The following is a 15614-nucleotide window of genomic DNA, read 5'->3' on the forward strand; positions in this document are numbered from 1 at the left end:
TAAATTTGTTAGAACTCACTCATTGGTTTCTTAAATAATCAGTTTCTTATAAAAATGCCATTATAAAATAATAAATAGATAATATTCTGTTATAAATCTTTTTGTAAGTCAATGCTATGTCTTACTATTTTAATATTTTAAAAAATAAACTTGAAAAACATTCTTTTTGAATGTTTAAAAATTTGAAAATTTTGAATGTTAACTGCCTCTTTTTTTTGCTCAACTTATATATATATATATATATATATATATATATATATATATATATATATATATATATATATATATATATATATATATATATATATATATATATATATATATATAATAATAATATATAAAATAAAATTGTTACACACCAAATTTTTGAATAATAACTTTTATTTTATGAAATGAATTATATATTTAATACATTAATTATAATGAATTATATAAATTTGTCTCAATTTGAGCAAAATAAAAAAATGCACAATTAAGTGTTCTGCGTAAAAAAATTATAATTATCTAAACACTTTTATTGTAGAATCTTCCTGCTTTTACATTCCAGTAAGAAAATATAAAACATTTTTGTAAAAACTTTTATAGTTCTTTATCAAATTTTTTATAAAATAAGTTTTTCATAAATAACTGGATAGCTTGAGTGAAGACCCGAAGAAAATGATCTAAAGAATTCTTTCTAAGCGCAACAAACAACGCTAGTTATTTATATCCTCTTGTAACATAAACATTACAAGATTATGCTTGCAACAAGTTTAAAATCAAATTTTGTATTCAATAAGCAAATTTTTTTATGAATAGAAAAATAGCTGGTGCAAAAACTGAAAGCGGCTTGCATGGCTCGCTATGTTTGTTTTAGGAGAGCTTTTATCAGCTCTCGCATTCATTTACACCTGCCAAGGTCTCTCTCTCTATATATATACTTCAATATTTACCAAAATTAAAATCAAAAATTATTACATTTTGAAATTCTGGATGAGTTGCAATTCTAACTACTCTTCCTCCAGACAAACTACCAAACTCATTGTCATTAAACTGCTGGCTTATAGTCCATGGTATAAGATCTCCACTAGCTCGCTTGCCTCTTGAAAGGCTATTGTGTATGGAATCTTTTGATATTTCTCCTTCTAAACAGACCTTTAAGAAAAACACTAATTTTATTTAAATATGCACCAAATAATACACTATAATACACAAATTTAGAATTATGTTATTCATGTTACTTAATATTATGTTACTCATGTTAATTAATGTTACTTCTTAACTTTTGAAGTTTAAAAACATGCTGACCATAACAGTTAAAACTAGAATTTTCAAAATTACCTGAACAACACATAAAACTTCTGGAAGAGAGGCTTGTTCAGGGTCTACTGGACCCAATAAACAAAACAAATTATGTGCTGGAGCATCAGAAATCAGTTGCAAGTCATTAGGGGTGTTCTAAACACAATATTGTTATATTAAACCATACTTGACATTTTTATGAAAAATTATTCAACAATAAATTTTATGCATCTTTATTTTCCTTTTCCTTTGGAAAAAGAAAAGCTAGAATTATCGGCTTTAGATTAGATTGCGAAGAGCAAAGATTGTTAACAAGGCCAAAATTTTTATTGATACAAGTACATTAAAACAATGATGATGATGATGTTCAAATACTTGCAAATATAAAAAACTGTCAACACAAAGTTTCTTTTTATTCATAAAAACCTACATAAGATGATATTAAAGCTTTATTCTTTACAAATCAAAAATTTTACATTGCCATCTGAATAAATTGGAAATTAGTTGATAAATAAAAATTTTATTATAACTTTATGAAACTATTAATTTACTTTTTTTTAATTACTTATATATGAAAAAAAAAAATTTAAAAGAAAGAAAATAAAAATAACTAATTTAAACTTATCCTGTAAAAACTAGAATTGAAATACCTTGTAATGTGATGCAACATAGAGGGACATAATTCGCTGTAGGAAGACTTCAGAAGCTTTGTGGTAGGAAAAAAGAGTATCTCGATTAATAAAATATCTTATAACTTGTCAGGTCAAATGTATATGTATATTTTTCACATGTATTATATGTTATATACGCATTAATATACACACATACATACATGCATACATACATACATACATACATACATACATACATAAATACATACATAAATCTTAATATAATAAAAAAAAGTATATTTTTAAAATTAAAAAAAATAAAAAGAAATTAATAAGTTATATTTTTTGAATCTGAAACCTGAAAGGTGGAAAAATCAAACATTTATGAAAAGAAAGTCATTAAGAAAAAAGTTGTCAGGAAAGTTGGTTATCAGGAAGTTGGTTGGTTATCAGGTTGGTGGTATAGGTTTGGTTGGTTATCAGGAAGTTGTTGTCAAGAAGTTGTTATCAGTTGGTTATCAGGAAGTTGGTTATCAATTTAGTTGTCAGGAAAGAAATCAATATACTTAAATAATATTTTTTATATACTTAAATAACATTTTTTACTAAATAAAGTAACTAATTTCCTTGATAAAAAAAAATTAAAGAAATTTTTTTTTTAAACATTTGAGCTTCCAACAAGGCTGCAAGCAGCCACTAATTAAAGTTGGAAGTTACTGAAAGAGAAAAGATGAAGATTGTAGAGCAAAATAACGATTGACGGACAACTTACAGTTTTTGTTAATTAAATAATTAAATAAGAGACTTGCATAAGGTGAAAATACAATATAAGTTTACATGATACTTGGTTTCAAAAGCAATTTTTACATTTTGTAATGTCAAAAACGCAAACTTTTCTCTTTTATGCACAATAAAATATAATTATCAAACAATTTAAAACTTCATTTACATTGGCAGTTTTTATATAAACACTTAGATTTGGAAAAAAAAAAATTAATTTTGTTTGACAGATACAAAGTATTTCTAAGCAAACTTTTAGCCAATGAAGTACTCTTTAATACAGTCACATCAACAATTTTATTTTATAATGAACTATAAAAAAAATACTTGAAACATACTTTTTTTAAACACTTAATTTTACAAAGCATATTCTTCAGCTGATTCAAAAAAAAACAAAGGAATTTTTATATATTTTTATTTATATAAATGTAAAGTTAGCCCAAAAAGTTTTTATGCAAGTCCTTCAATCCCATCAAAAAGAGAAAATCTACTGTGATACTATACTTCATAGAAGCCTTTAAATATTAGAAACAAAAAGTCCAGAAAAACAGTAAAAAAAAAGAAAAAATTTTGGACAAATATTTAATCAAAATACCAGGAAAAGTAAACTTTAAATATATATATATATATATATATATATATATATATATATATATATATATATATAATATATATATATATATATAATATATATATAATATATATATATGCAGAGTTATTCCTGGGGTTGGTGGCGCCCAGGGTAAATGTAGTTGCAGCGCTCCCCTCCTTACAGTAATAGCCGCCTATTATTACTATGAAATAAACTCTAAAAACTCGGCATTTCCTTTCAGAGTCGGCATCAGTCGGCAATTTAGCTTTGAAAAGAATAACACGTAATACCAATTATAGTAGAATGTATTAAGTGTGGGACAATTATTATTAGCCAATTTTATTAACTTTTATTACCTAATTTTTAAACTATTTAGTTCTTTTTCAACCCTCTTTAAATAAAAACATATTGATCTTAGTCAGTGCAATCAAAAAAAAATATATTGATCATGGTAAGTTAATAGATGAACATAGTAAACTTAACTATTAATGCAAATAAACAGAAACAAAACTTTAATGTGTACAAATAAAATAGTGACAACAAAATTTTATGTTCAAATAATGATCAAATTATTAACTTAATGATAAAAAAATTACTCTTTATGAAAAACCATTTAAAAACCCATAATTTTCGATGACATACTAACTGTAGTTTTTTGGAAAAAGTTTTACATCAGAATCTATCATAAAGATAAATACATTCAAACAACGTCAATTTTTTTTGCATCATCAAAATACGTAGGTAGATTTTAATTAACTTCAACATGCTGAAACTACTTTCACTGTTGGCCTCTGTTATTGAAAATGTCAGCAACATGCGTAGTAGGGTGTCCCAGAAACACACTTTTTTTTTTCCAGGATACCTCTCAAGTTTTTCCCATTCTCTGATGTCCCTGAGGCTAAAAATAAACGAAAAACAAAAAACAGTCGTCAAAAAGTGATATCTGTAAAATTTAAAAGATTTTTTGAAAATAAATGTCCATTTTGTTAATATTTGATAAATTTGTAATGAAATTTTTTTGATGTTATATTTTGTTTTTAATAAACTTAGTGATGATCCCCTAGTTTAACAATACTATTATTAGTATGATAAAATGCCAATTTAAGTTGTCTGTGGTCAATTAAAAAGGTAAACTTAATTATGCGGTATTTGATCATATCACACATTTTTGAGATACGTACTACATGTTTACTTTCGCTGTCATGCTACATAATGCATTTTACACATAGCTAAAAATTAACAAAAGATTTAATGAATAATATAATTGTTTAATGAATGATTGAATGAATAGATAAATTAAAGTATGTTATATAATTTAATATTTAATAGTAATTTCTAAAATGGACCGTCATTGTAAGAAAGGCAAGAATAAAGGAGAAAAGAGATAAAAGATACAGACTAATCCCAGAAGGCTACTGTTTCTTCTAAAGCATCCTATCAACCAGCTCCCCAGCATCTGAAAAGTGCTCAGATATGTACAGTTTTTATCAAATCTCCCAAGGCTTTAAAGTTTAAATCTACGAAACTTGTTGCAGCTTGCCCTCAAAGTTTTCCAGGCAAAGATCTTATCTGCAAGGGTGGATCCTGTAAAGATCCCAACCATAAATGTGTTACTTCTCTTGTAATGGATGTGTGGAACAAGGCTGGTTTTGGAGAACTCCTCATTTCTGGAGCTGCTGTCAGGTAAAAAATAAAGTAATTTTTAATTATGTAAATAAACAAATAAGTAAATCAAAAAACAAACAAAAAATAATTAAATACCAATATAAATAAAAAATAACCAATATTTATGTAATTAATAAACTTCTATTATGTAATTATATAATCAGGGATAAGATTCTGAAGCTCCACATTAAGTATTGCAAACTAATCCGTCTGAGAGATATAAACTGGGATTCGAGCATTGGTAGATTCACTAAGATACAGGAAAAGTTCATTAAGGAGAGCAGCAAACTCCTTGACATATATGTGGGGGAAATTGAGAAAATCCAATCAGATCAACTTGGTTCTCAGAAGGCCAAGGCAGAGGACATTCAATTTTTTTAGATCAAAAAGAAGATAGAAAAATGTATATTACAACAGAGGAAGACAAAAAATTTGAAAAATCTGCTAAAAACAAACAGGATTGGTGGCAGAGAATGAAGAATATGAAGATTACGGAAGTGAAAAAAGGACAAAAAACAAGGGAACTAGTACTAAGTGAACTTGAGGCTTTCTTCGAATCTGATGCTGATTCTTCTGCATCCAAGTCAGAAGCTGTAATTTCCACAGATGAAGATTCTGTCGATGAATTACTCCAAAACTCTGATTCTACAGTAAAAGACAAGGTAAATAAAAGATTGTAATAAAATGTAAAGTTGTTTGTACTAACTTTGAGTAAACTTAATCAAACTGAATTCAATTAGATTAGAAATATCATAACTGTTTATGTAGATAATGATAAGTATAAGTTCTAAGGATCTAGTGGATTGTACTTCTGAAGTATCTGCTTGGTACAGGGTTGAGATTCAACCTTAAACCGCAATCATTGCAGCAATCTGCAATAAAGCAGGCGTGAATCTTGAGGATGCGCCAATTTTTAATTTAATTTTTTAACTTTTTTAAATTTTTTTATTGTTATTTTTTTGTGTGGATATGCCAATCTCCCAAAGCTTTGTTCATCAAAAGAGATTCAAGAAGATTAAAGATCTAGGTAAGAAAAAATAGTAGAATATAAAATTATTGAAAATAATGAGGATCAAGTAAAACTAGGATAGATAAAGATTAAATTAAATAGGTGATAAAGTTATTTTAATTACTAGGAGACCAGATAAGACAAGATATAATGGAAACCTTGAAGGGAAAGAGGCTCATTCTGCACTTTGACGGCAAACAGATCAAAGAGATGGAGGAGAACCTGAACATTACTGTTACTGTTGAAAGGATTGCAAACAGTGTTACATCTCCTGATATTGATGACACAAATGACATTTTCCTTGGAGTAGTTCAAGCTGAAAGCTCCAAGGGAATTGACTAGGCAGATGTGATCTTAAATCTCCTAGAATATTACAATATTGTTGATCAGATCTTCGCCATATGATGTGACACCACTGCTTCCAAAACTGGAAAATTTGTTGGGGCCATTACCATCCTCACAAACATCCTCAACATTCCTTTACTCTGGTTTCTACGCAGGTGACACATAGAGTTACACATGTTGGAGTTAGTTAAGGGGTCAAGGAGAGCACTCTACGTAAGACTGCAGAAAATCTGGTAACACATCAAGGAAGAGGTGAACAAGATGGAGGAGATCATTAGGTTTGATTGGAATGAGCTACAGGTCGGATCATCCTTGTACAACATTGCAAGGGAGGCCCTGGAGTTTGGCAAGAGGGCACTGACCGTTGAGACATTTAACAGGGGGGACTACAAGAAACTTTGTGACTAGTTGTCTTTTATTTGGGAGAAGATGTGCCAGGATTTCATTTTTATCAACCTGGAGCCTGCTATGAAGCCAGGTACAGTTATAGTATATTATCAATAATTTTTGTATTAAGGGGAAAGTACATTTTTAAGTTTTTCTTACATATTTAATAATAACTTATTCTAAAGGTTTATGGCAGATGCTCTATACCTGCTGACCCTGAGGAGGACTGAGAAGGTAGCCCAGGTGATGAATGAGGAAGAGAAGAAGATGGTAAAGACAGTGGCATCTGGATCTTGTTCAAGGTATCTGAGATCCCTGTTGGAGAGGTGAAGAAGTGGATCAGCGGAGATGCCAGTCAGATATTTGATATATTTAAAAGGTTTTTGAAGTCGATTAAATGTGTCAATGAATATCCGACTAATCCAGGACTTTACTGGAGACTACAGGTCAAGCAACATGGAACAGAACCTCATGCTGGTCGCCAGAGAAAACAGAAAGAAGCTGAAGAAGGACCTGACAAAGTAACAACTCAAAAATATTTAATTTTTTAAACTGGAAATGTATATTTTCAAGAGAATTTCTAAAATACATGATTTTTTTTTACAGATATCAATTTTACAGATATCATATTTACTGGAACAAAAAACTTTTGTGTGGTATTTTTAGCCCATTTAGACCTTAGAGAATGGGAAAAGCTGGAGAAGTAATTTTTTTTTTGGGACACCCTAACGCGTAGTACTATCCTCAGATTAGTAAAAAGGTCTTTTCTGTTGGAATATACTGAGTGCTTCTAATGGTAATAGTGTTTCGTTGGTCGCCTTCTGTTTCTGCTCACAACATTTGTCAGAAACAGTAGCTATCAAACTATCGTGTAGAATTTTCTTTGAACAGTTCTTTCCTATTTATATCTGAAATATTTTCAGTCAGGTGTTCTTGTAACATTTTATAATCCTCTTTAAATTTGTTCTTTGGTGGTAGTTTTTTCAGGTCAAATAGGAATCCCCACTTTGACTCTTATTTGGAGAACTTGTTCATTCTGTCTTTTAAAAATGATTTAATTGTATTTATTAGGGATAAAAAAACATCATTTTTGCAAGACTCTTTTGTGCAAAGGATGTGGCCAATGCTTGATTGATGCAGAAAAAGTTGTATAGATTCTTTGAAAACTCCAAACAGCAATATAGACTTCACCAAATGATTTAATCTAATCTGATATAACTACATTCAGGCTGTGGCAACCACAGGGTGTAAATAAGGTTTGTGGATATTCTCCTGAAACTCAAGCTTAAACACCTTCTCGAATTGTAACCATATTAGACCTGTTGTCATAGCCTTAACCTCTACAGTTGTTTAGGTCTAGCCTACAATAGTTTATTTCTTCAATTAGAAGGTTAGAATGAGCTTTATCAGTCCACTCTTCACACACTTCATATCCAGTAAAGCTTTCTTGGACAAAGACTGTTGACACATTTTCTTTATGAACATAGCGGATGGTTAAAGAAGTTTGGCCTTTATAAATAAGGTCTGGAGTGCAATCCATATTAACTAAAAATACTTTTGACACTTTACCTTGTTCACAATAGCTTCTTTTACATGTGAAGCAAAATGGTCAATGACCTCATTTTAAATATTGAAACTTAGCATTTGTGAACATCTTTTTCCATCTTAAATTCGCTGTAAATGCTCTATCAAAATTGGATCAAAATTGACCAAGTAATCGGATAAGGCCAAGGAAGTTCATATTATTTTTGGTGTACAGCTTTTAAGAGCCTCCACGGAATGCAATATTGTCTGCCAAGTACATAATCATCAACATTATTTTCTTAAACAGAAATGCTTGTGCACCGCTCTGTTTCATTGTTAATTTGTTGGATAAGACCTTGATCGACAGCTTGTTTATTTTTTATCCTGATTGTTACTTTGATCCATTTCTCAGAACAACTGAAATGAGATTTTTCCAGTTGTTGAAACTTTCTTTTTTCCGGAAATATGATTTTGGAGTTGGGTTAAACAGATGACAAGGAAGGTAACAAGCTGACTCAGTTTCTGGAGAGTATATAAGCCATCTCCTTTTACCTGTTCATCATTTCTTGCTACCCTGTATCAAAATTCATTTAAGAAATAGCGTTTTTTGGTTTTAGTATATTCTTTAATGCTCATCAGGAAAAGTATTGAGTTCATTTTGATGATGCAGTCTCCCTCTTTTACAGCCAGCTGTTCTGGCCAAGTGGACACCTAATTAGATAAGAATCTACAAGTGTCACTTTTGTGAGAAGAATCTGTTGTAATTGTAAAACTATCATTTGTTTCAACTATTATAAGCTTTAAATTACATTCAGGTTCTTTGTTTTTCTTTGATGCTTTCTGAGATTTTCGGCTACAAATGTCCAAGGATGAGTTTGATGAACATGAGGGAAAACTAGCTGAAGGAATTGAACTACACAACAGAGGGTTACTCACACCTTCCTCTTGGTTAGAGTGGAGGTCTCACTAGATATTTTTAAGGAGTTTTCATCGCACAGAATGTTTGATTCACAAGGTTGTAAAGAACTTGGAGAAGGAAAAGAACGTTTCAGTTTTAGCACTTTACTTAAAACAGCTTTATGGGCTGTTTCAGAGTCCTTGGCTAATTTTTTTCTCTGAGAACCTGACAGTTTTTTAACATTTTTAATAAAAAAATATTCAAATTAACAGTGCAAAACTTTGTTTTTGCTTCTGGAAATATAAACTCTTTATAATGTAAGTTTTTAAGTTCATCATTAAAGTCTACTGACTACAACATTTTTATTAAACTTACTTTCTTGTCGGTTTATTTATTGGCCGCGCAAAACAAACTTGAGTTCAGCGTCATTAATCGAAATTATTTAAAAATGTAATTAAAACGAACAACGCAAAAAAATTTTTACTTTATGTAAATAAAAGAAATTGTTAAAAAAAACTTCTCAAAAGAAACTTTAGTTTAGCGTAAAAAAAACCTTTTTAAAAACAATATTTTTTAAATGGACTAAAAGAGTAAATAAATATATAATATATTAAAAAAAGTTTTTTAAAAAGCAATGATTTTGAAATGGACTAAAAATTAAAAAATAAACTTTTTCTTGAGACCTAAGGTCTTTGTGTACAAACACAACCTGAAATATCCATTAAATTCAATGACTAAAAATGTTGTGCGCCTAAGTTTTTAAATGGTAAAGATATTTTATAAAGTTATGAAGACCGCTAAAAAAGAGTTTCTTACTGCGCCAGGGGCAGCTTGCCCCGGTTGTTCCCTCTTGGGTAGGCCCTGTATATATATATATATATATATATATATATATATATATATATATATATATATATATATATATATATATATATATATATATATATATATATATATATATATATATTGGAGTGGTTTAAAAATTTGAATATGGATAAAAATAAATTCAAATATGGATAAAAAAACCTTTTTATCCATATTTGGCATGGGCATTATTGCCATACACACCATAAAAATCTACACCAAAAAAATAAAAACTGTATTATATTTAAAAAAAAAAAAAAAAAAAACTCACAGAACAAATTTAAACCAAGATATTAAAGAATAATAATATTAAAGATAATAAATATTTAACAAATATGTAGAAAAGGATACAAATCACAATCTTTTGGAAGTGGGCAACCAGAGTTAATTCTTGGAACAATGCTAGCATCAAGACAAAGTAAACCATTTAACCATTTTTCAACAGGGTCATTGTTGGCATACCTAATGGATTCATTTAAAGAAAGTTCTTGTAAAACACGACCAGCAGGTGTACTGTTTGAAACTACTCCAGTGTCTGCACTCTTATTTAGCGCACTTTGTGAACGAAGCTGTTCGATTAATTTTAATGACAGAGATCTACCAGTACCTTCATAACTATATTTAAAGTACTATTAATATATATATATATATATATATATATATATATATATATATATATATATATATATATATATATATGATATTTAAAATATATGATATTTAAAATATATGATGTTTAAAATAAATAATTTTAAAATAAAAAAATAGAAAAAATGGTACTTATAGAATATGAATTAAATATTTTATTATATAATAACATATAAAAGCATAAAATTGCCATTGATAACGAGTTTAGTCACATTTAAAATCTTTTTGAATATTTTATTAAGGTATAAAAGTAAAGATACACAGAAATTGAAAAGCAGTTCACAACAAAGGGGCAAATAATAGGTATGAAAGATGGCTCCATGATCAGTACTAGAGAAATAGCACCAAGATTTAAAATTTCAAGAAATTGCATTAAAATTACTCTGAAAACATTCAAAACAACAGCTAGCATCTGCAAGTTGTGCAGGAAAGTTAATGTTGATCTGTCAACATGGATTTTCTAACATCTGCAACAGCAACTCACAAGAATAAGGTGGTGTAAATAAAGAATTGATTTTGGAAAAGTTTAACCGAAGAAATTTGAGTGATGAAAGAACTTTGAAAGTAAAAAAAGAAAAAAGTTCTTGTTAAAAGTTTTAAATCTGAAAAAGTAATTATAGTAATTGCAAAAAAAGGAAATATAGTAATTGCTTTGTGTAACAAAAAAAGGAAATAGAGGTTATTTTAAATAATAGTTTAGATGCTTTTTTTGTGTTAAACTAAATGTTGATATATTGCTTTTTTTTAATAAAAAATTTTGTTATGGATGACTGTCCATTAATTATGTCAACAAAATATATGGGAGGAAAAGGTCTTAAATTTTTTGACAAGGAGGAGGACGGGAGGTCAAGAAAATAATTTTAACAAACTTAATTACTTGAAAAAAGAATGTTTTCTTTCCATTTTATTTGGGAAGAGAGGGTGGCAGGGAGGGAGGGATTTAATCAATTTTTAACATAATACTTATTATAAGAGTGGGGGTTGGGGGGAGAGGAGGTTGGAAGTTTGACAATTTGTTGACAAGGGGAAGAAGAGAGGAAGGTAAAAATTGCCGATAAAATTTTATTAAAAAAAAAAAAGCAGAAGTAAGCAATTCTAAAAAATTATTTTTATAATAATGTTAATATATTCCACTAAACTTAATAAATACACATCTTAGCTATTTGAGCCTTAAACTCTAAGCATGAAAAATATTCAAGAAGTGCAAACCATGAAAAATATTCAAGAAGTGCAAATATTCAAGTGTGCAAGAATATATAACTTAATAAAAAAATTATATTTCTCTTATTTCAACAGACAAATTTTTAAAATAAATTACCCATTTATGGTTGAAGACATAAATACTAAGTAAGGCCCAATCAATTGTTTAACATATGGTAGAGGAATAGCTGCTGCCTCATCAATGGCAAGCAGTTCAGCTTGACCAAGTTTATGGTGATCAGTAGGTGAAATATACTAAATAAAACTTTAAATAATTAAACAAGTAATACTTACATTCAATATAAAACAGTCTACTATAAATAAACTTGAATAACAAAAGAAATAACAAATCATACTTGAATAGTTTGCCTATGCTCTCGAAATATATTTACACGAACTACAGCTTTATTGAAATCTGGATTTGTTGACTGAATTATTTCGTAATCTAGATGTTCCTATGGTAAAAAAACATATTTATATAAAAATTTATATTTATTGTTAGCAAAAAACTTTTTTTTTTTTTTTGGTATTCAAATCTTATAAGACTTTTTCTAAAGTTGTTTTGCAGTTTAATGCTCATGTTAAATAATACAAAAAAATCAGCTAAAACTAGAATATACTAATAATTTAACATCTAAATATTAATACGATAATGAATAGTGCGCATAGTTACGCCTGATGTTTCGCCTATTGTTCGTATTGTTACTTACGGTTCTGCATTCTGTAAAATACACCATTTCTTAGTGTTTAAGTAGTTTCTAGACTTTTGAATGCGCGGTTATATATTCCATGCGGTCTTTCGCAAGCAAGCAAGTTAGAGCTGATATATTATTATTTTGGAAAAGAATTGATGTTGTTCATTGTTTAGAATAGAAAATTTAAATAATCCTTTGTTTGTTGTTGGTTGTTTTTATTTTTCTAATTTTTATAGTCTGTTTTCATTTTTTAGAAGTTAGAAATAAAATGTCTGGTAAAATAGTTTTTTTAGTACTATCTAAACATGAATACTGTAATTTATCTTCTAAATATGAATACTGTAATTTAATAGTGTTAGTGTCATTTCACTTTCTTTTTTAATAAAGAACTTTCTTGGCTTTTCTAAAAGCGTTTCTTTACTCCACGCGGTCTTTCAAGCAAGGTCTTCCAGCCGATTAGAGCTGATAAATTTTTAGTTTCAAGAGGAACTGATGTTGTTCATTGTTTAAAAACTAAAATTTGCTTGTTGTTCGTTGTTTTTATTTTTCTGTTTTTTTTTAGAAGAAGTTAAAACTAAAATGACTGGTAAAAATTTTTTTTATAGTACAATGTTTCTTTTTTAGTAAAGTGTTTCAGTTTTGTCTTCAGTCTTTTTAGACCAATTTAAGCAAGTATTTTTCATTTTTTAGAGCAGTTAAAAGGAGCTGAAGGCCTTTTTAGTAAGTATATAGTGTATAGTAGTTTACTTATAGTTTATAGTAGTAACATAGTTATATTAGTTTATTTATAGTTTATATTAGTTTATATAGTTTATAGTAGTTTATTTATAGTTTATATTAGTTCGAGTTTATTTATCGTTTATATTAGTAAGTTTATTTATAGATTATAGATTAGGATTAATGAGAATACAAATTTTTTTTTAGACAGGCTAGCTGACAGCGACTTAAGTAAGTTTTATCATTTAGATTTTATTTGAGTAAAGATGTAGCATTAGCAATTTTATTGTATATAATTTTATCTCAATTTTTATTTTTAGACAGACAGGTATAACTCAGTAAGGACTTAGATTTTGTAGATTTTAAAACTTCTTTTGAATATTCTTTTAAAGCATTGAATATGTTTTAAATATTTTAATAAATTTTGTCATTTAGGTGTGGTAGCATCATCAGTTGGTGCAAATAGTAATGTCTTATTTTATTTTACAACAAATAGTAATGTCTTTTAATTTATTTTAAAAAGAATCAATAAATATTGTTTATTTAAAGTCATCAGGATAAAATAGATAAGATAGATAAAATAGCTTTTTTATTTAATATTTTTTATTTAGTTATAACTTCAGTTGCACCAGCCACAACAGGTAACATTTATTTTAATATACTTGAATTACATTTGTTACTTAACTTTTCAAGCAATAAATTTTGTTTATTTCAACATTATCGTCAAGATTATATAAATAAACTTTTTATTTGATAATTTATTTTAGTTGCTTCTGGATCAACTTTAAATAATGGTAACTCATTAATTCATATTTTATTATAGATAAATGTAGATAAAAAAATTTAAGTTGGAAATTTTTGTAGATTTAAAAGCAGTAAGCTTTTTTCTAAAAATTCTTTCTATTTTTGGATTAAATCCACTATCACTACATTTGTTCTATGTTTATATAATGTACTTTAATATTTTTTGTCATTTGAAAAAATATATCTATGTTAAATTACACCAGGTTGTAGAAAATAGTTATAGTTTAATGATAATGTTGTAGACTGTTAGAGCAGATTATAGATCTTTGATCTATTTAATCTATTTAATAACCTACTACCAAAGGGAAAATTTACTATCAGTTGTTTGTTTGTTTTTCTGTTTAGTTGACAACAATGAAGAGAGAGGTAGTATGTTTAAAAGGATTTTTATTTTTTTATAAAGTAATTAAAATGTTTTTTAAAATATTGTTGTTGCCTAAAAGTAAAACAGTAAGTTTTTATATTTTTATACAATAAGCCCAAGAGCTTAGGTAATACTTAAAACTATATTGTCAATAATAGAAAAGAAATTTAAAATTCTCAGTAAGACAGCTTCTTATTATTTTACATCAAATTAGTTTAATTAAAATTTATTTTCTTTAGTTGATCAAGAGAGAGCTAATAAAGGTATTAGTTACATTAGTTTAGTGAATTTATTTTTAAAAAGTTAAGTAGATATTTTAACGTCTATACATTTAAGTGCTTTTATTGTTCAGGCACAGAATTGAAGACTGAAATAAGTCAGTGTTTTTGCTATTAGATAATTGTTAATAGGAATTTGTTTATTTGTACTGTAACTGGAATTTTAAAACTTCAAGTACTAAAGCTTTATTTTCTTTTTTCTTTTAGGAGAGTTGGAAAAAAAACTAAGTATAAATTATGTGATTAGTATAGTTAAATAAAGCATTTATATCTGTACACTCAGTAGTCCAAGTCAGTTGTCACATTTTAGAAATTGTCCAGGAGAGAGTAAATAGTAAAATAATTAGTCTTTATTGGCTTTTTTATTCTTGATAGTTAAATTTATGTTTTATTTAATTTGTCTTATTTAATTTGTTTTGAGGCACATGAAATATAATTTTGACAAAAATAAAAAGTTAAATAAAAAAAGTGAAAAGTCATTTCTGAACTACAGACGTTTTTCCTTTGAACATTGTGGGGACACCAGACCCTTTATATTGACCAAACTTTGTTTTACATTGTTGCTGGAAAACAGTCTTTATACCTATGTATAAAGACTGTTTTCTTCAATTTCTCACAAGTTTAACTCTTTTTAATTTACTTTTTTTTAATTTATTTTTAGCATCCTCTTCATCCTGTGAAAATGGTGAGGTTATGCTTTATATTTTGATTAAAAAAAATTGTAAATATTTTTAAATTTTATTATATCCTTCTATTTGTAATTTTAGAGTCATTAACATTTGAGGAATACCAAAGATATCGCTCCCAACACCCAGGGCCTCTCTCAGAGAGGTCCTTCAATAAGTGGCAAAGTAATGGGGGTATGGATGAGCCATCCTTCAATTGGAGGGCTCATCCATACCGGGTGTTGGGAGACACCGAAGAAAAAACAGCAACCAAAAGGTTGTAAATG

At 27.9% G+C, this 15614-nt stretch overlaps 1 protein-coding gene across 1 annotated transcript in view; it reads right to left on the reverse strand.

Annotated features, from left to right (window-relative positions):
• Positions 1 to 15614, reverse strand: part of LOC100199282 (RNA cytidine acetyltransferase) — an 83285-nt gene that overhangs the window by 41870 nt on the left and 25801 nt on the right. Inside the window, exons 10-15 of the mRNA XM_065801063.1 lie at positions 12161 to 12259; positions 11923 to 12059; positions 10308 to 10571; positions 1932 to 2028; positions 1321 to 1437; positions 958 to 1134 (exon numbers count right to left, since the gene is read on the reverse strand). Coding sequence (XP_065657135.1) covers positions 958 to 1134; positions 1321 to 1437; positions 1932 to 2028; positions 10308 to 10571; positions 11923 to 12059; positions 12161 to 12259 — 891 coding nt within the window. The remainder of the gene's footprint in view (positions 1 to 957; positions 1135 to 1320; positions 1438 to 1931; positions 2029 to 10307; positions 10572 to 11922; positions 12060 to 12160; positions 12260 to 15614) is intronic.

The sequence above is a fragment of the Hydra vulgaris genome, chromosome 07 (assembly GCF_038396675.1).
Source record: "Hydra vulgaris chromosome 07, alternate assembly HydraT2T_AEP".
Taxonomy (NCBI): Eukaryota; Metazoa; Cnidaria; class Hydrozoa; order Anthoathecata; family Hydridae; genus Hydra; species Hydra vulgaris.